Source organism: Pomacea canaliculata, linkage group LG12 (genome assembly GCF_003073045.1).
Source record: "Pomacea canaliculata isolate SZHN2017 linkage group LG12, ASM307304v1, whole genome shotgun sequence".
NCBI lineage: Eukaryota > Metazoa > Mollusca > Gastropoda > Architaenioglossa > Ampullariidae > Pomacea > Pomacea canaliculata.
The window spans coordinates 16,913,912-16,935,114 of record NC_037601.1 but is presented as its reverse complement, the minus strand read 5'-3'; the positions used below and the strand labels follow the sequence as shown (position 1 = coordinate 16,935,114).

The 21,203-nt window shown below is 40.4% G+C and overlaps 2 protein-coding genes across 2 annotated transcripts; both read left to right on the top strand.

Annotated features, from left to right (window-relative positions):
• Positions 1 to 6,340: 6,340 nt before the first annotated feature.
• LOC112577422 (beta-1,3-glucan-binding protein-like) lies at positions 6,341 to 10,835 on the top strand. Its single transcript, XM_025260488.1, is given in 14 exon segments — positions 6,341 to 6,501; positions 6,676 to 6,769; positions 7,025 to 7,150; positions 7,448 to 7,565; positions 7,702 to 7,714; positions 7,831 to 7,905; positions 8,176 to 8,242; positions 8,552 to 8,652; positions 8,654 to 8,717; positions 9,082 to 9,159; positions 9,352 to 9,466; positions 9,760 to 9,831; positions 10,263 to 10,386; positions 10,583 to 10,835. Coding segments are annotated over 14 exon segments (1,281 nt in total). The 5' UTR covers positions 6,341 to 6,471; the 3' UTR covers positions 10,787 to 10,835.
• Positions 10,836 to 12,951: 2,116 nt separating this feature from the next.
• LOC112553259 (beta-1,3-glucan-binding protein-like) lies at positions 12,952 to 19,320 on the top strand. Its single transcript, XM_025220359.1, has 12 exons — positions 12,952 to 13,112; positions 13,793 to 13,888; positions 15,311 to 15,436; positions 15,807 to 15,925; positions 16,358 to 16,432; positions 16,714 to 16,780; positions 17,147 to 17,314; positions 17,647 to 17,724; positions 17,891 to 18,005; positions 18,302 to 18,373; positions 18,670 to 18,793; positions 19,075 to 19,320. Exons 1-12 carry the CDS (start codon positions 13,010 to 13,012, stop codon positions 19,276 to 19,278), a joined length of 1,347 nt encoding a protein of 448 aa, XP_025076144.1. The 5' UTR covers positions 12,952 to 13,009; the 3' UTR covers positions 19,279 to 19,320.
• Positions 19,321 to 21,203: the final 1,883 nt, after the last annotated feature.

Below are 21,203 nucleotides of genomic sequence, written 5' to 3'. Positions count from 1 at the left end.
AGTTTATAAAAAAAATGAAGAAAGTAAGAGAAGGATTTAAGGAGGAAGAGGGAAGCGGGGGACGAAAATTAACAAAGGTGGGTGTGGGTGAAAGGATGGAGATAAATGAAGACATCAGAATAAGAGGACCTCTACTCGGAAGGAAGCAAAATTATTCTCCTATAAATTCAATTCAGAACTTAATTCCCCCGAACTCCAAAGAATAAATTTTCTGTTATATTATATCCTTCGTGATTTCATCAGAAGTGTTTTGCATGTGCCGTGCGATGCTGTAATCAAATAACTCCTCACAGCATCTCCCTTTGTTCACAAAGGAGTTCAGACCCAACATGTCATTCTTTAGTATGTACATTGCACTTTCTGGATTTTTCTTTCACCGATATTTGCTTAGTAAGACTATTCTTGAAGTACAACATAATCTACTTCATGAACCACAATCCTCCTCCTCACTGGGAATAAGAAAACTGAGTTTTACCTCCGACCTGACAGACACGGAACAGTAACAAATAAAATTTGCAATTCGGAAAATGATATCGCTGAAAATATTTTCCTAAGAAGAAAAAGTCAGTAACATACAAAAGTTTGTCTCTACTGCTTCAATCCATGACATGTTTTTTTAAAGAAGCTGAACTTAAGCTTCGTTTCCCTGGGGTAGCAAAGAGCAGGAGGGAATAAGACGAAGAAATAAAACTGCATTAAATGGAAACTAAACCAAGATATATTCCTCTGCTGGACCAATATATTCTTTTTTCTCGCGACTCTTTCAGCGGAAATGGGGCTACATAATCTTTTCGCCTGATTTTGTTTCTGATTTTCTTGTCTCGACACAAATGCTTCCCGACAGCTCCCATTATTTGGCGGCTTAGTTGAGAGAAGCAGCTTCTGTGGAAAGTAAAGTTCTCAGCAAAACATGAAGCACAGATATTCCAGATGATCCACAACAAATGTGGTTCCCTTGTTAGGTCTTGTTAAGGGTTTTATTTGAAAGCTAAAAACGATGGAGAAAGGAAGTTTTACAATATTGCACATGCATAATAGACGCAATGTGAATTCGGATATTGTGTGTGCATGTTCACAATCATGTTCACATGAGAGAAACTGTTATGATGAGACTATGTAAAGTGCAAATGTTGCAAAAAAAAATCCCTTTATTATTCACTATTTTTTGTCTCGGAAATAACCAGGACATTATTTTTCGAATTTTCTTCAATCTTGAAAAACCATTCAGCATATTTACATATTGAATTGCATTTACGAAAACAATAATTCCCGTCCATCACAAAAATATGGAGTCCACATAATAGAATAAATATACGAGCAGTTGTTTGAGGTTATAATTGTGCCTGTTGCTCTGGTGTTGAAAATGAACCTGGATGCCACCTACACTCTCATGAACTTTTAAACTAAGATTATTTGTGTGTTCGTGTGTGTGTGTTGAAAACTTTTGGAGAAGATTTTTCATCTACTACTGTTATGTTTAAAGACACAAGTGAGGAATGGCAGAGACCGGAACTAGTTTTTCTCATTTCCTGTGTGACGACTCACTGGTTTGACTCGATCAACGCGGTGCGCTGCGTCTTTCATCAACCGTTTGCACGTGCCAGGTGTACCTTACAGGGGAGATAATTCTGCCGTTCACAGTCCTTTGAATCGTTGCTGAGAGTTGTGTACCTTTCTCCGTGCCCTTCTCCTCTCCCCTACCTACCCCGGGGATTTGTCGAAATGTACCAGTAGAAGGCATCCCAGACAACCACAGTTTTATCAACAGACACGAAGGTAGATTAATGAAGATGGACAATAATCAATAAGTTTTCCTGAGCATCAGTGGGTTCGTTCTTTTGATCTTCAACAAGAAAGATCACCTTAAGCCGACACACACAATATAGATATTATGAGATTTATATGTTGCAAACATGGTATGTGTGCAATTTTTGTCCTGCAAGTACAGACATAATGTCCTGTTCCACTCAAGACGAGCGAAGATTAAAGGCGGCCTGACAGTAGGATTAAAAAACAACTCGCTAATCCACACTTTTATAACGGTCGATTGGCAGCAAGGGGAGAGAACGTATCGGTACGAGCTCAGAATGGTCTCCTCTTGGCTGTGGATGTCGGGCTGAAGGCATATAATAAACTACCAGAGTGTTTATTCCAGAGAAATTGCGCATTGACCCACTGCAAGTGTGTTTGGGAAGCTGTTGATTTATCACACACCACAAACAGCCGCATCATGCACCGAGCATTTCACCAATGTTTGCCAGCCCCCAAGTTCTTTAGCCGACGGTCTGCTCAAACAAACAGGAAGTGCCACGTCACGACAACGACAACAACACCTTCCACACCAAGGTTATTGGTGAGCAGATTGTTTCGCTCTTTGGCTTGAGATGGCGTGTCGGTCAGATGTAAGAAACTACAGCAAGCTCACCACCATCAGTGCCTGGCTCGCAATCAGTTTTAACCCTTTGTGGTCCTCCAGTCATCATAAGCTAAGTATGTTCTACTCTGTGCTTTGCCTAAAATGTCAAAAAAAATTTACTTAAACAAAATATATATATTATTACAAAACGCTAGACGATTTCTGCAATGCTCAGCATTAAAAAATATTTATTCTGCTGCGAAGTCTGAGCTCCCCAACCTCCACCCGACTTTTTCTTTTCCTGCAGACACACTTCATGCTGACCTTGCCTGTCAAGACCGTACATCTCCAGAGGCGCCACTGAGGCTGCTACCCCATGGGGCATCATTCTTTTCTTTATAAAAAAATGTATTAGTGTATCGGGAGGCTGCTAAATATTTATAAAAGTTAATGAAGTATAAGGAAATCTTTTTTGAATTCTTGTTTTTCGTAACAGTTTTCCTTCATATTTTTTTAATGATCATTATAACTGCTGTTGTTGTTGTTGCTGAAATCACCCTCCCCCAACAATCCCCCGCGCCTCACCAATCTAAAAGCAAACAAAAAAGCCTAGCAAAGCCTATAACAGATGAATCCACATTTATGGTAGTCAGAGAGTAGACATTACCGTTTTTTTTCTGCTGCTGTTGTGCCATATCCTGCAGGAGTGCGTGGTCAAAACAGATTGAAGAGGACTCCATCATCATGACCTGTATCATTATTCTGCAGAATATGAAGTTTACATATTTCTATAAACGTGTTACACGTGTCATCCTACGTCAACGAAAGGGTACAGTGTCTTCATGCTTCAACAGAGGTTCATCCAGAAGGCTAAGAATGGATATGCGCAGGCGCGTGCATTTGTCCTCCCCAGGTAGTTTCATTACCGTTCTCCGTTGTCTGGATGCTGATTGGCTGCGACGGGCCCTCGTTCAATTCCTGACAAGCACAATAATCAGTCGCCAGACAAGCAATCTTTCAAACGTTTTGGGCAAATGCTGTCTGTCTGTCCGTCCATCTTTTTTTTTTTGTTTTTTGTTTTTTTTTTTTTTTTTTTTTTTTTGGTTGTCAGTTAAGTATCTATCATCTTTAGTACTCCCATCCCATGTCAACCGTTTAGTTTCCTAGTTCTGCAGTTTACAAATACATGGAGCGATGAAAGTTCCCTTCATCTTTGTCGTCGATTGTGGTAGAATGTGATACTTGTGTGTGTGTGTGTGTGTGTGTGTGTGTGTGTGTGTGTGTGTTCTTTCGTTATTCGTGATTCGTGTAAGTGTGATTTCAGAGGTCTTTTGTCAAAAGCTTTCTTAAAGTCTTCTTCAGCCTTTCTGAGCTCCAATCACGTTTTCCTCCACCGGTTTTCTAACGTCTTCCTCCTTTCCCAAGGGGACTGCAAAACTTCTTTAGCTGGAAGATTTCGCATTTGGATCCGCTGCCGACGCAAAGCAGGACACAAGACTACATTTTATGAAGTGAAAGCTTCCCAAGCGATAGTTTGTCCTCTTCGATCGATGGTGTCCGTTTAAAAAGAGGCCTGGCGCAGTTCGTTTGTCATGCTCTTGACAAATTTGGAGCTCCTGACTGAAGACGATGATGTTTTCTGGAAATGTCTCGAGTCTGAGTCAATCAGCGAGTGTTGAAAATGATGTTTTGCCGCACTAGGCACACCGATGTGGTGATATAAGTGATGTAAAAGGAGTCGAAAAAAAATCAGGATGGGGAGCTCACAGCAATATTCAAATTTCTTGAGGAACCAATCCCTGTCCAAAACTTCAACGGCATTCCTCAAATTTCGTTTGATGGGGACAAATTTCTCTGAGTTGCAGCGACAACACGTTTGGCAATGAATAAGTGAAGAAAAATATTACGTTAGGAGGAATACACCTAGAAGTGAATGAAGATGTTGTAACGGTGGATTTATTCAGCATACTGGACAAGCAACCTCTCCTTTCTATTGCGACAGACCTGCAGCCCAGACTTTTGAAGACATTTTCTCCTCCTGAGGTTCTTTTAAAATCTGCAGCCAACAGTTGCAGTTCCTGACAGTCTCTGAGTTGTGAAGATAGAAGGATGAACAGAAACTCAATATAATGTAAGTGATTGGTGCTAACAGTCGATCCCAAGAGAAATGCCTGGAACTCTTTTTTTGCCCACACCACCATGCATGGAGACTGCTGCTCGACGTGGGAGCGCATACGAAACACGTGACTAGCACACACACACACACACAAGCAAACACGCGCGAGCGCACATGTGTCAATAAAAACAAAGATTTAGTCATGGTGATTATCAGAAGCAGTAATATATTTTGTTTCTGTAACTCAGAGGTCTTACCGGTACAGAAAGATTATTAATCACTTAGTGATTGCTTTGGAGTAGTAAATTTTTTTGGAGGGTCACGTGAGATGTGATGCACGTGAAACCTACCAGTCATGCGAAATTCCCAAGATAAAAATAGTGATCAATGTGCTTCATTTTTTTTATTGTCTCAGCTTTCAGATTTCAAGTAATTTAGACACCTAGGTATTTTTAGTGACATGTCACGATCACTATCACGCAGACGACGGCCTCATATACCATTATTCCTTACAAACTACTTTTCTTATCTCACTCGCAGCAGACGACACTTAACCTCATTCTTGATATGAGTTTTGCTTCTACCTGAAGGCAGGAAAAAAAAATGGTTTCTGTATCGTCTTTGACACCCGCTCACTGCCCGCCCCACTTCCTTTCTCCCGCACTTTTCGTACTCAGGAACTGGGTCAGCAATGCCACCCGGGACAAATACACGTGTGGACATTTATTTGTTTACATGTAGTCTGATGAATGATTTCACTGACGGTCCAGACAGCAACAGTTTATTCTTCTCTGGATACCTTCGCTACATGCCACCGACTGTCCCTTATTGGGGGTATCCATCGGAGGGACGCTGCTTTTACAGTCCATGTTCGGGTGGGGGTACCATGACGGACACACCTGTCTATGCCATTGTAAACTTAATCATGCCCTTCGCCGCTCTTACCATCCCCAGCATCAGCTTAGGATGATTGCTTCACTCCAGGGTTTGGCTTGTGAAGTCTGAGATATTTTCTGAATATTGCCGGGTATTGTACACATTTCAATCCTCACTTCTATCAGTAGGCAGCAAATATTCCAGACTTAGAGATTCTTTCACTTCTTCTCTCTTCAGTCCTTTTGCTGTTTGTATATCCTCTCACTGATACCGTCCCCGACATGTTAATCTTAAAATCTGGATGGTATTATTGATACTCATCTGCCATCGTGACTCATGGCCTTCTCATTCTTCACATCAATAGAGGCAACAGTCCTGGGTACTGTTGAGTATTGGCATCGGTGGAAAAAAAAAAAGTCAGAAATGTTGTCTTATATTTCGAGGTAAGTTGCGTTCAGAAATATTTATATCTTCTTCCAGAAATAGCCTTGACCTGCTATCTCGGCACGTGACACAGTATAGTTGTGTTTCACCTGGGTGTGGTCTCGACAAGTCTGATATGATGATGACCTTTATGTGTCTCATAGCTCAGGTCGCTCTTACAGATTGTCAATAGATGTTTGTCAGTTTGATGTTTGTCTAGAAATGTTTAGTTTTAACCAGCTCATTATTTTTCAGGCTTTTCTTCCTTCCATCATCTGATGTTTCCCAATTTCGCTTTCTTGATCTTTCGTTTCATCTCCATCCGTACAAATCCTTTGTAAAGAAAGTTTAAATGGTCGAAATACCTACAGCTGCAAGTCCAGTTGTAGGTTTGCAGTAAACATACATATCTTAGGGAAAATTATCATTAAAGTACACCAGGACTACGAAAATATTTACTTAAGTCTGTGTAGACACAATCCAGAGGAAAGCTCGGGAAATGAACACGTGACTGTTTCCCATGCCGCGAACTTTTACCCAACATTTGACTTCACAAGAAAAAGTAGATGACTTATTTAAAAAAGGTATTCGGTCAATCTCGGTCTGACTCTGAAAGAGCTGATGGAGATGTTGTTGGTGTTGGCGGTGGTCATCTCTGTGGCGGCAGCGACAACCTTGCCAGAGGCTGTCATTCGCCAGGATGACCGTGGACTGGAGTTCAGTCTTCCTCGTAAGCCATGTTCTCAACTGAGTTTGTTTTGTGTCATGATAGCAATAAACCGGGTTCATGGAGCTCTTGTAGTTCTTTTGTGACAGAAAGTTAAGAACGTTTGTAAGGTAAATGATTTAGAAGTTTTGCACATACGTAACAACTAAATAACGCACTGACTGTATATGTGCACAGATGTGGCGGGTACCAAGAAAGGTTCACTTCAGCTACGAACTTGAATCCAAAGATGACGGTGCCATCACCAGAACTGGAGTCGCTTCAATAAACGGTGTGGCATTTATTATTTTTCTACCTTCCATTTACGCTAAAAATATGTATTTCATCTATAAACATACACACATGTAACAGATGACAGAGTAACCAAGTAATTTCAACAAGAACATTAATCAATAAGACAGCAACACAATACAATTATCATTTTGATGGCCACCAATAAAAATGTCGAATTATCGGGACTTTCCTTAAGTTATCACATTGATAGTATTTTTTAAAAATAGTTTTCCCTCATCAAAACTGTTTGCAGGAGATGGTTACTGGAGGTATCTAGACGAGAAGATAAAACTTGCCCCGGGGGATAAAGTGCAATACTCTACAGCCTTGTGGACTGCAAGCGGCAAGATTCAGGGGCTGCCAAGCCAGTGGATATATGGTCAGGACAGAGGACCTGTCACCACACATTTACTTATGTCCCCTGAAACTATTCCTATTGAAGAAAACCACATTAATATTCTGCGATGGAAATACTGAAAATTTGCACTGTAATTAAAAAAACAACACGCAGAATATTTTCAATATTTTTTCTTCCTTATTTTCAGACGTTGACAAAATAGGTGACATGTTTTCAAGTTTATTAACAATATTTTTACATTGAAAATACGTGAATAGATAATTTATATCTCAGATTATAAGCTGTTAAGAACAGTGTACAATGCACTTTATTATTCAGCTCCCGTTCCCACCCTGGGCCCTCGACACACTCGAGCTGTTGTGTTTCGGGACGACTTCAACGGCGCCAACTTGGACCGGGCCCACTGGAAGTACGAGGTGTCCATGTTTGGCGAATGGTAGGTCTACTGTCATAAATACCGGCAAATTATAAACAGTATTTCTCTCGTTTAAGTGCAATCAGTGTTCCAGTGTTGTTGTTGCATGGCATAACATTATTTTAATACAATAGGTCGTGAAAGTTCGCATTGTAAGGGAATTTATTGCAGTGCATTGTTGATGAGGAAATACTCATTAAAATCGTTATACTTAAGACACTTTACCTTGTGGTAATTGGAGAATTCCGTTAATGATTTTTTTTTTCTTATTCTTCGGTTTCTTCAGAACTGGGAGTTCCAGGTGTACACCCCAGAGCACGCAAACGTCTTTCTTCAAAATGGACATCTTTTCCTCAAGCCTGTCAGTATTCCTTTATTCATTTATTGAATCGTTCTCCTCATTCCGTGAAATTATAAACTTAGTATTTACTGGTCTGTGCAGATAGTGCGATCTATCTTGGTCGTAATGATGCGCGTTACAAATTATTATTATTATTATTATTATTTTTATTTTAATTATTTTTTTTACAGAAACGAGGCACAACGTCTATGTTTTAATTTGATGCTCGGTGTGCACTTGCACACATGTTGAACGCAGAAACAAATGTTTAACAGAAAAACTGTGTTTCAGACACTGACCATTTCTGATCCACGATTTAACGAACATTTCCTCACGACGGGTACCATGGACATGACAGGTTGTGTGCGTCAGCTAGAATTTGTGTTGAAGCATGTGTTATTTGTTTGTTATCTGTTGATATTATTTGCATCTGGGTAACAAGGTGTCTGCGTGCGAGAGATATTTATTGGAAAGTGTATTATATATATATATGTAACAGGGCGTCTATGTACGTGCACGTGTGTTATTGGGATGTGATCATATCTGGGTATAGTGTAACCGACTGTCTGTCTAACCATGTGTATTATTTATTAAGGGTGTTACTTATAATATCTCTATGTGTTCTACCCTCCTTTTTGCTGTATTTTATTGCATTTTTCATGTGCAGCACTTTGGGGTGTGTGTACAAACTCGGGTAACTACGGCTGTACCCGCGAAGGTCGTAACGGTATGCTGCCCCCATCATGTCAGGTAAAGTACCACCATACCCACCATCAGGTTCGGCCAGGTGGAGGTGCGAGCACGCATACCTGTGGGTGACTGGATCTGGCCAGGTGAGTGTCGAGTGGCGAGAACTGTTTACATGAGAAAGTGTGAGTGATGGTTTGTTGTTGTTGTTTTTTTGTTTGTTTGTTTTTTTTGTTTTTTTTTTTTTTTTTTGTTTTTTTGTCTGTATCCCAACAAATACATCACGAAAATACTTTACCAAAACATTTAAACTTTGGCATGCAGGTATACCACATAGTAGGCAATACTTCATGTAGTATGTATGATGATGATGATGATGATGATGATGATGATGATGATGATGATGATGATGATGATGATGATGATGATGATGATGATGATGATGATGATGATGATGATGATGACAGTTTGACGGTGGTTACCTGTGAGTACGCACTGTCTGTTTCCTAGCAATCTGGATGATGCCACGTGACAGTGCCTATGGAACGTGGCCACGCTCTGGTGAGATCGACATCATGGAGTCCAGAGGTACGCCAGCCTCTTTGTGAACACTTTGACAGAGTGAGTGAGCGAGCGGCTCTCAGTGTCATAAATTCCTTTGTTTTTTTCATCAATGCAAGTTATTTTTGTCACAAATTTCATGGTGTCTGCAACAGTGACTACCTGGGTGATGCACTTTGCTCTCTGAACTGTTGTTGTTGTCGTTGTTATGTGTTGCAGGCAATCTCAATGCTCACAGCGGCGGGGTTAATCATGGCGTCAACGAGGTCTCCTCCACCCTGCACTGGGGCACTGCCTGGGATCACAACCATTATTCTCTCACGCACGGCGAGGTGTAAGACATTATTTTCATCGTCAACTTTCTGTTTTAGGTTTGTGAAAACTATTGTCGATACTGTGGAGATGGAATTTTCTCGTGTTTTAATATCTTTTTATTCAGACTTCGAACTAAATATATTGAATTGATAATGCCGGTTGTTAACGACCATTTGAACTTCGCTTAAACTTTTTCATTTGTACCACCAACGCTCGTGAAAAGGTATCCAGTGTCCTCTGTTCGTCCGTTTACAATAGATACACCTACAGTAAGTTATGGGAGGTATAAAACTTTCTTTTTTTTCTTTCAAGACGCAAAAGCCAAGGAAACTTTCACACTGAGTTCCATACCTGGAAGCTGGACTGGACTCACGATCACATCATGTAGGTACCCCAGTAGTGTTTAGTATTTAGATCGTAGTGGTGTAACTTACTATTGAGTGTTTTAATTCATCAGGTTTACCTTTAATAACTTTCGTTTTTCTGTACTTCTTTATGTTCATGCGGCTATATAAAATTTTTTCTTTATTTATTTTGCTCAGTTTTATTTCATCTTTCATTCTGTTTGAAAAAAGCTGTTGTCAGAGGGTTTTTTCGTGGCTTAACATGTTTTAACATTGCAAACAAAACCAACATGCTAGGATGTGTGCTGGTAAAGAAAATATTTCTAATATTAATAATTAACTTCAGTAAATAAACTAGAATGAATAGCTGAAGCTGTTTATACTTTGTATCAGGCTGGTGCAAAAGATTTCACTTTTACCATCACAATTCATTGTTTCATAAAATTATAAAAAAATGTGTTTGTTTGGAAGAACTTCTGTCGATGGCCAGCAAGTTCTGAGAGTGGTTCCTCCTGCCGGTGGTTTCACGGAACTCGGACACGTGACAGGCAGTCCATGGCCAGCCAACAGCAAAATGGCGCCATTCGATCACGATGTATGACTTTATCTGTCGTATAATAACACACATTCTAACAGCTCTCTTCTGCGCACTATAAAATGTTAGGTGAGATAGAGAGCGAAAAACTAAATCATACATGTGGAGAAAGTAGCCACAACAGCTGAGGGTTTTTTTGGGGGGGAGAGAGGGGAACCTTTGGGAGGACCTTTGACATCCGTTTTCTTCGTTGCAGTTCTTCTTGATCCTGAACGTGGCAGTGGGAGGCACCAACGGCTATTTCCCCGATGGCTGGAACTACGGCGTGGCCAAGCCCTGGCCCAACAACTCGCCTCACGCCAACGCGGACTTCTGGGCCAAACGCAACCAATGGGAGAGCACGTGGCATGGCAACAACGCTGCCATGGAGATAGACTACGTGGAACTGAGGAGCTTGTAACTTATTTGACGACATTTATTTGAAGAAATAAACAAAAACTGTAAACTTGGTTCTGCTTTCTTCATTTATTTCTCAAGAGTCCAGAAGCACATCAAGAATTTTTTTTCTAGGGTGTGTGATAGAAGGGATGCAACATTTGCAAAGGTTATTCTTTTTTTCCACGTGTTGCTTCCCTTTCACTAAAGTCAAAATGTCCTATTTCCACATTTGCCCGTGAAAGTTATTCATTAAGAAACGTCCAGTAGCTAAAAGAATGGACAGATAGAGATCCGTGCATGCATGCGTGAGTGTATGTGTGTGGTGGGTTTTTTTCTTTTGTGTGTGTTCGCGTATGAATCGTCTTGCTCATACGATTAACAGACCATTGCTTGATATCTCTCTGTGTTTTCAGGTCACGTACATGCTATCGCTTGCCCTCCCAAACCCTACCACCCTTCCATCCACCCACACCACACACGGACAGACACGTCCCCACCCATACGTTAACACACAGCATTGATAGCATGAGTACATGTCCACTAGCACAAACTATTTCGTCTAATGCCCCGTTTTAGTAGTTAATCTGAAATGTGAATAAACCGGAAGCTATGTCGTTTTAGCAGTTAACTGGAAACAATTCGTCTGCCAGCAGTCCAGGGATATTAGTTCGTGCTGAGGTCCTATAAGGCGATGCAGAATGTTAATGCGACACATGAAAGTGTGTCCCGCCGATAATTTTCTATCATTTAGATGGACATTTTTTTTCCTTTCCACGTACCATTTCAAGATAAGATATTAAACATACCTCTCTCCAACTCCCCCTACCACCACAACGCAGAAAACCTTGATAAATAACTGTCATTTCTTTGTTATCTCTTTAGAAGTGGTACAATGACTTGCAGGCATTTCTTTGTTTCACTTGGGTGTGGTCTCATGAAGTCAGATGGACGCCCTTCATATTTCGCTAGTTCATACACATGCATGTCAAGTTTTTTTCATGCAACCTTTTGTCAACTCTAGTACTTGAGTACTTCACAGCATCTTGCACTCTTATATCTGCAAGCGCACAAGTGTATGTTTAACTGTAAATCTTTACCTCTTAATTTTTCGTTTACATGGTGTTACAAAAGGTGAAACAACTATTTCCGTCTCATTCTTGATGTTTTTCCTTGTAATAATAATAATAATAATAATATAATAATAATAATAATAATAATAATAATAATAATAATAATAATAAACAACTCACCTTACTGGTCTAAAGAGGTTAGTTCTGTGCCTCGTTGTACCTTTCAATGGGTTCCATTTGCTTTGGTGTCCATGGTTTGTCCTGAGCCTTTTTGTCATGATATTCATCATCATCCTGGACTGTTTTCGTTTTCCATCAACTTCCTTTGTATAAAATACATTGACTACAAGATAACTTTACAGCATTACAATATTTTCTCTTTTCTCTTTGCTTTGGGAATTCGGCAAATGCGATCTAAAATAAGAAATAGTTTTTACACTAAACTAGTCATAAGTGTGCCAACTATCGGGAAAGTTTTACACTTCCAGCTCAGCTACTTAAATCGCAAAGTCCAATTAATTATGGTAAATGAAATCAGAACCTTCCTAGAATGTAATGAATGCAATTTCTCTTCTTCGTGTTTGCTGCATATTTGTAAATGACTTTTACAAAGTGTAAAACAATTTCTGTGGAACATGTTATTTTAAAATAAAAAAAGAAATTAATATTACGACTGTGTCTAATTAACTGCGTCCCTGTTCAATACATACAGTTAAGTTTAAATGGAGGCTGAGACGAAGGTGAGCAAAGCCAACGGATTTCATCATTTAACCTGCCCACGGACAGGACGACCGACAAGAGAGTCGGCGTCTGCATCCTGATTCACCCGGACGTCCATCCCAAGAGGCTGAGTAGTTGTCACTCGAGGGGAGGCGTTTGAATTTTAAATATATTAAAACCACAAGACTTGCAGATGTGGTTTAAATGTCTTTGTGTAATGCAAAAAAGCATACGGATGTCCGCTTCTGTGTGTGAGAGAGAGAGAGACTGAGACGAGACGTGCTCGGCGTATTGCGACAAACAGGACAACACGACCGACAACTCCCGGTTGTTTGGCCTCCCAGTTCGCAAACTTTGGCTCGACCTTGGGCTCCCCAGATAAAAGTAGATCCCACAAATGCAGAAGTTATTCCGTCAGACTTCGGCTCAACTTGACATTGCTGGAGCTGCTCAAGATGTTGTTGTTGTTGTTGCTAGCGGCGGCGATCTCGGTAGTGGCGGCGGTCCCAGAGGCTGTTCTTCGCCAGGACGACCGCGGACTGGAGTTTAGCCTTCCTCGTGAGTAACATTCATAGAATTCATGGAGTTATTGAGACAGATTGAAAGTACATTAGAGACATTGTGACAGCAATCAGTCGCTTTCCTGTAGCTTATAGCAGCATGGTACTTTCACAGGACTCCTCCTGTATCCCGCAAAGACAGCTTGCTTCTTCTTTGTGACAATATGACACTAGTGACAGTGTGCCATGTGTCAGTTCTAAGCTGTAAATTTTATGTAAATGTTGACTTCGTTATTACAGCAAACAGTTGACTTATTTCAGTTTTCTGAGACAATCTCGCTGCCATTCTCATTTTGCGCCATGAGTCTGTTCCAAGTTTTAATTAAAGAGGGCGCTAAAGATGTTTTATATCTGAAATAAATATTGTAATAACTTCACTTTTCATTTGAATCCTGAACTCTCCATAGTTATTATATGTTTACTTTATGTGTGTGGGGAGAGAGGATGGCCAAGGTGGTGTGTGTACGTGTGTGCTTCAGTTTTAAGTGTAAGACGGAGAGACTACAATTATTTTCACACTCTTTCTCGGTTGTATTCCATATCGATATCTTGGTAATATGAAACGTGGAGACCATGGCCACATACTGGGATTCAATAAAAGTTTCAAAAGTTCGAGTTCATTTGAGTAAGTTATTACATCTGTACGTGTGTTAAACGAGCCTCTGTACTTTTTAACAGATGTGCCAGGGACTAGAAAGGTACACTTCGACTACGTGGTTGAGCTGCGAAAGGGAGAATCCAAACATAGGACCGGGACTGCTTCAAGACAAGAAAGTATGTTAAAACCCTGTAAACCTCAGCACCTAATCTAGGTTTCACTTGTTCTTTATATTTTTAGAACCTTTGAAAGCAAAGGATGCAATATTATTCTTTTAGTATCTGAAATGGTGTGTGTAACTCATTCATAAGACAAAATACGGTTCCATATTGATCACATTGTAGCAGATAAAAATTTCGACATCTGTCACATAATTATGTGATCGCCACAATGTCAGAATAGTGGAGAACCACTGTTCGAGTGGAAGGAAAACAAATGGTCGAGGGGAGGAAACGACCTGTCCATCAGGCCGTCGGCAAAGGTTTCTGGAAACAAGCGGCTGCGTGTGTGTGTGTGTTGTTTGTGTGTGTGTGTGTGTGTGTGTGTGTGTGTGTGTGTGTGTGTGTGTGTGTGTGTGTGTGTGTGTGTGTGTGTGTGTGTGTGTGTGTGTGTGTGTGTGTGTGTGTGTTAGTGTGTGTGTGGAGCGACAGCAGGTTGCCAGAAAAGCCAGCCATAAAGACTAAGCCCTAACGACCAACTGCCAAATCCCAAGAGATAAGGAGGGAAAAAATAACTGACCTTTGTGACAGAGAAGAAACAATATCTTGCTTTCTTTCGTGACTTTTTGCTATCTTTCACTGTCGAGGAATTTCACGAAACCAAGTTTTTTTTTGAACAACGTCAGCATTTCTTTCCCAGACCCCAAGATGTGACCTCGCATTTTTGTTCCACCTTTGACGTTGTATGTTAATTAAGAGTGTGAGTTCATGCTGTGTTCAAGGGTGACCTTTTGCTGGGCAAGTGAGCTTTCAATTTAAGACTTTTATTATGGTACCTGGGTTGACCTGTCTGCATCACTCTCCATGGATGCCTTCTGTCGTTACAATGTTGTATTAATCCGCGTAGATCAAGTGTGTCACACCTGGGTCTGTAATTTTGTTTTCTTTTTGGTAATACCTGTGGTCTGTTAGAAACCTTCCAGATGTTCTGAATACTCGCACACCTCACTGATTGAAATTTTTAAAAAGTAAAAAAATTAAAATGATAAAAACATTGTATACCTGTATATCATGACTTAGCATTTACATTGACATAAAGACTAGTTCCCGGTCTTATCACAGACAATAATTAGTTTGGGTTTTTTTGGTGGTGCTTACTTTTCAGTGTTAAGATCAGGCCATCTAACATACAGACAACATGGGTAGATTCGGGTGTGTGTGTGCGAACGTTCATACGGACGATCGTGTAACAATATAAGACATATTCATACATAAAAACACATAGAATACTTTCCACATATAAGTATTTAATTTCACGAAACAAAGGGAATGTAATTTGTCTCTAGTGATGTTATCATATTATGAATATTAAACAGCATGCCTTACTAGACTGGATTTGTAATTAAACTTTCTACGTTTTTGCAAACCGTTTCCAAACAGACGAGTCTTCCTGGCGGTGGAGAGATGAAAAAGTCAAACTAAACAATGGAGACAAAGTGCTGTACAAAGTTTCTCTGTGGATTGGTAAAGACAAGTATGAGGGGTCATTACAATCATGGAAATATGGTGAGAACAGCTTACTTCCTAAAATGAGGCTAATATTACTACTCACTTGTTCATTTCAACGCAGAGTTAATTTTTCTTTGCTTTTAAAATCAGGTAAACGTGTCTGCAATGATAGCACTGTAGGTATAGTATGGTCTTTTGCACATATGGATAACACAGAAAAACTCGCTGTGTTTATGAAGACGTGAGAACAGTATCATACCTACACATTATTATTACTTTTTTAAATGTTATTTTTTGTGTCTCTGACAAAAAAAAAAACAAAAAAAAAAACAGGCATGACATGATTTTTTTCAAACTAACACTACTTTACTGGATTCTTTAATCCATGATTATTTATTCCTCTATGAATTATTCGTTTATACTGCAGAACCCCTCCCAACTCTGGGCCCTCGACGCACTCGAGCTGTTGTGTTTCGGGACGACTTCAATGGCGCCAACCTGGATCGCAACCATTGGAAGTACGAGGTGTCCATGTTTGGAGGCATGGTAGGACCAACTTTCATAGCAAGCCATCATGAAAGGGCAATAGCTCCTGTGTCTTAATGAACAGACCTACCAAATCTTTCACGAAATATTATCTAAAATTGTTTATAAAAAAAATTAACCTTCTAGTTTTATATTGTGGATTCTCTGACCATGTGTAGCAAGGCTGTCACAAATGAGTCATCTTACATTTCTGAAGTGTGTAACGGTGCAAAAGAGAATGTTTGTCATCGTCTTAGAATACGAATAACCATGTCAGTGTTTCCTTTCAAGAAAGAACTAGTTTGTTTCATTTCATTTCACTACAAACTGCACTCCTGTGTCAAAAACATCTCCAAAGATGAGAAGAAGAGATGACTATGTTCTCTTCATCTCATTTCCTGTTGATTTTAGCCCTGTAATCAGCTTTTCCTTTTATATTTTTCATTTCCACAGAACTGGGAGTTCCAGGTGTACACCCCAGAGCACGCCAATGTCTTTCTTCAAGGTGGACATCTTTTCCTCAAGCCAGTCAGTATTCATCCGTTCAAAACACTCGATCATTTGTTCTACAACACTACTTTTATAAATAGATTTTTGTATGATTGTAAGTTTTTCATACAGTTTAAAGGATTTCTAAATTTCGTACTTCGTTGTCCTTCTATGAGTATTGTAATCTTTAGTTTACTTCAGAAGATGTTCCTTGAAACCTTTCTTTATCTCATTCCCTGAGCTCTGAGCTTTACCTAATTATCACACCAGTTAACCTTTAAATAACTCTTTCAGGAACACTTAACTTCATCTTTTTTCAGACACTGACTATTAACGATCCGCGATTTAACGAAAATTTCCTCACAACGGGAACTATGGACATGACAGGTGATGATATGAGTATATAAGACTACCTGTGTCCCCAGGTGTCTTCCTGTGGATGATGTACGAGTGTATGTGTTTAGGTGTACCGACATGTGTCCATGTCTGAACAGGTGTGTGTAGGTGTGTGTGTAGAGCTGTGGTCGCTTAGATATTCTTTAGAGAAGGAAGAGATACAGGAATTTGAGAAGCGCACGAATAAAACTTGTATTAGTATTATTATTGGACACTGCTAACTTTGTAAGCAATTTATGAACATGAAATATGCGAGAAAAAAATTATTACTCTTTTTGCCAATTTACTGCTACCGGTTGACGTTGTTCACTGAGTTCTTTCCCTTGAACTTGCTGTTCCCTTGTCCTCCACTTGCAGCACTTTGGGGTGTGTGTACAAACTCGGGTAACTACGGTTGTACCCGCGAAGGTCGTAACGGCATGCTGCCACCCATCATGTCAGGCAAAGTCACCACCATACCCACCATCAGGTTCGGCCAGGTGGAGGTGCGAGCACGCATCCCTGTGGGTGACTGGATCTGGCCAGGTAAGTGTTGGCAACGACATTTTTTTCAAACCCTTGTGAACACTGACTTCAAAATCCTATGGTCGAATTCCTAGACACAACAAACATTTTAAGAATAATTTGCATTTGATTAAGTCAAATATAAATTATTGTAGAAAATGATGTGAATTGTTTTTTAAAATGTAAATATTGTGTAAAAGAATTAAACTACACAAATGAGGCCAAAGAAAGTATAAAAACATTTCAGTCCATGTCGGCAGGCACTGAGTGCTGTAATGTAGTGCAGTCGACTGTATGGCTTAGTATTCACAGGCAATGATTTGTAAAGAAGTCAACTGTCTTCTTTTCATCAGCAATCTGGATGATGCCACGTGACAGCGTCTATGGAACCTGGCCACGTTCCGGTGAGATCGACATCATGGAGTCCAGAGGTACGTTAACCTCTCTTGCTTGTGCGTGCGTGAGTGCGCGAGTGTTGTACACCGTGAATAGTTTCTAGCCAGAACCTGGATGATGATGATGTTGATGATGATGATGACGATGATTTGGCCTTGCTTGCTGACCTCTGACCTCTCACGTGCGACACACGCGTTACAGGTAATCTCAACGCTCGTGACGGAGGGGGCAACCACGGGGTCAATGAAGTCTCCTCCACACTTCATTGGGGCACTGCCTGGGATCACAACAACTACGGTCTGACACACGGTGAAGTGTGAGTCGAGATTACTCGTCTACATACATTTCCCTTGTGTTTTAAAATTAAAACTAAAAAGAATACGTAACATGTAAAAGACATTTCGTGATATTTGCCATTGCTTTTATTTGCAGGTGTCTGTAAAATTAATTTTGCTAATTTCGCAGAATTGACAGTGACTTTGCAGGGGATTTTTCCATAATTTGTAGACAATATCCAGTACTGACTGTTATATCAACAGGTAACGACTTCCTCAGCGTTCGTAGAAGAAAAGACACTGTGTACTTTTTATTTATTATTGTTTCCCCTATCAGGCGCAAATCCTCAGGAGGTTTCCAAGGTGATTTCCACACGTGGAAGTTGGACTGGACTCACGACCACATTGTGTAAGTATTTCCAGCAGCTATGCATCATTTACAAATGAATTCAAATGAATGAAGGACAAGAAACTACCAAGACACGTTAGCGGTGGAATGAAGAAAAATCGACCTTCTGATTGGCAAACAAGGAAATTAGAATTTTGATGTCAAACCAAACATTTGATATTAATTAAGCTTCCAATGAACTTGCTAATTACTGGAAAAAAAATTATACTTTTAAAACACACACAATAGCCGTACAGATGCTCTAAATACCGCAAATATTTTTCTGAAGCTGTATCTTTGTTCTTGGATTTTATCAGAACCTCCGTCGATGGCCAGGAAGTTCTGCGTGTGACTCCTCCTGGCGGTGGTTTCACGGAACTTGGTCACGTGTCTGGCAGCCCATGGCCTGGTAACAGCAAAATGGCGCCCTTCGATCAGGATGTATGTTTTGCATATCTGATATTTTTAATGATAATAATATGACAGTCATACACCTTTCCTTTATAATATGAATATGAAAGTATTTATTTGTTCTGTAGTTTTTAGTAGTGCATACGACCAAAAATAAATCCTCCTTTGCGATTTTTTTAATTGGGACAAAATTTTTTTTAACCCACCGCGAGTTTTCTGAGAACATGTCTTAACAAAAGAATGCGTGTGAAAGGATAAACATACCATAACAGTGCTCGCACCAACATTCACTTACACTTATTTTGTCGCAGTTCTTCTTGATCCTGAACGTGGCAGTCGGAGGCACCAACGGCTATTTCCCCGATGGCTGGAACTACGGCGTGGCCAAGCCATGGCCCAACAACTCGCCTCACGCCAACGCTGACTTCTGGTCCAAACGCAACCAATGGGAGAGCACGTGGCATGGCAACAACGCCGCCATGGAGATAGATTACATCGAACTCAGGAGCTTGTAACTTGTAAAGATGTCTTGCAATAAAATCCACTGTGTAAACAGCTTTCGTCTCCATTTTTTAAAAAATAAAAGACATTTGCGTCTGTATGCCTTTTCTTTTCTTTCTCGTTACTTCTAGACAGCTGCACACGTACAAGCCTCCCTAACTCCAGACAGCTGCACTCATTTAAAGACCAACCTTCACGGTTTGCTTAGTGCAGATATCGGTATATATAAGGGATATAAACCTAACCTATAAATTTCAGCTTGCGAAACCCATCCATTAATTAATTATCCGCTAGCAAAGTACCCGATTCGTACCTGCTATCAACGAGCGCCGGTAACGGTGTACTACGTCACGTTGGTACACCATTCGCAACATTGCCAGCAGTCAACACCAATCAGACAACACCAATCGTTCAGGTTGGTCTTTAACAAGTCTTTCTACGTCTCACTGTTATATGTCACGTGAAGTGGACGTTTTCCAGAAATGTCTGCTTCAGACAAGGTGGAGCTCAGCACATCACGATCCAGCCATGATTTATGGCATTCTGACTCGAGTACAAAGATCGCCGAGAGAAAAAGCCCAGAAATACTCTTTTCCGAGGCACGTTTTCGTGGTCCTTAGGGAATTTTTCAGCTGCTTTAGTAGTAGTAGTAATAATAATAGAATCATCCCACGTCTCGAAACGCTTATTCTTCAGATGCAGATGATCTCATTAGCTACAATAAATACCTTTCCTAGCAATCCACAGGATAGTTGACCCTGAAATTCATGACCTTTTCCACACGCGGCTGGCCAAGGATCCTTGAAGCTGTTTCGAGCAGACTAAAGTGCGCCTGACCTTTCATGAGTTTTTTCAACCATCGATGAAAGTATGGCTCACTTTTCTCGAGTAATACCCTGTTCACCCACATTCTTTTAATGTTTCAGACTTTTGTATAAGTTCCTAGAGATATTTTTTTCAGACAATATGTCGGAGCTCTGCAGGCACCCGTAGTTTATTTATCCTCTGCTTTGTCCACGTAGGCGCAGGCAAATGGGTTTTCACATCCCGGCAACACCGTGGTCTGAGCCTTTCATGGCAACATTGATCGATGTAGCAAAATGAAAGGATTCGTCACTTAAAGTGCTCTAGTTCGTCTGTGCTTAGACATAGGTTCAAAATATGTAGAGATTACATGAACAAAGTAATTCGAAATAAGTACAGTCAGAGAAAAATATGTTAATGGTATGTACTTCATGGAAAGCTCAAGAGCTAACAGAATCCTCGTTCGTTATCCATCAAGTTAAAGAAATATATTTTATGGCAGTGTTTCTTCTGTCCCTATTGGAAAGACAGGATTATTATCACCTTCAGTACTTCTGGAACGATTAAAAGCCTTGCACACACACACACACATACACGCACATACACGCACAACAACTTAGAAATCAAAATGAATATTGTTGTTAACTAACTTTGCAGCTGTTAAGACCGTTTCTCCAGTGTCGGTGTGGAGAGCTGCAGGGCGAAGTCCAGACATTTGTATTTCGCTCGACAGCATAAAATATTTACTGTCCTACCAGACGCAGACGAACACAATGCATACAATGCGCTGTAATGGATTCAATGCGATAAAGAAAGGTAACTAAGGGCTCGTTGCTATCCTAGCACTAGACCGCCGTTGCTGGGAGAGTGATGTCCCATAGACGGTGTCTGAGATAGCCGATGACGTCATCAACGAAAGGCTGAGAGCCGATGACCCAGAAGAAATGTATCCGTCGCGACTGGACTCAGTGTCGTCTGTCAACGAGTTGGTCTAAGATCTGGCGATGACTATTTCTAAGCAGCTGTACCTTTGTACGTGGGAGCTTATAGCAGTCTGAGTCGTGATTAGCTGGCTGGCTGACTGGCTGGCTGGCGCGTGAATGTGTGTGTGTGGGTGTGTGTGTGCGCGTTCTCG

What these genes read in the sequence shown, in the direction of transcription:
- LOC112553259 (XM_025220359.1), top strand. Translation starts at nt 13,010, where the DNA reads ATGTTGTTGTTGTTGTTGCTAGCGGCGGCGATCTCGGTAGTGGCGGCG. An exon ending in TGTCCATGTTTGGAGGCATG is followed by an intron (nt 15,926 to 16,357) that starts GTAGGACCAACT and finishes TCATTTCCACAG; the next exon opens with AACTGGGAGTTCCAGGTGTA. An exon ending in TGGCGCCCTTCGATCAGGAT is followed by an intron (nt 18,794 to 19,074) that starts GTATGTTTTGCA and finishes ATTTTGTCGCAG; the next exon opens with TTCTTCTTGATCCTGAACGT.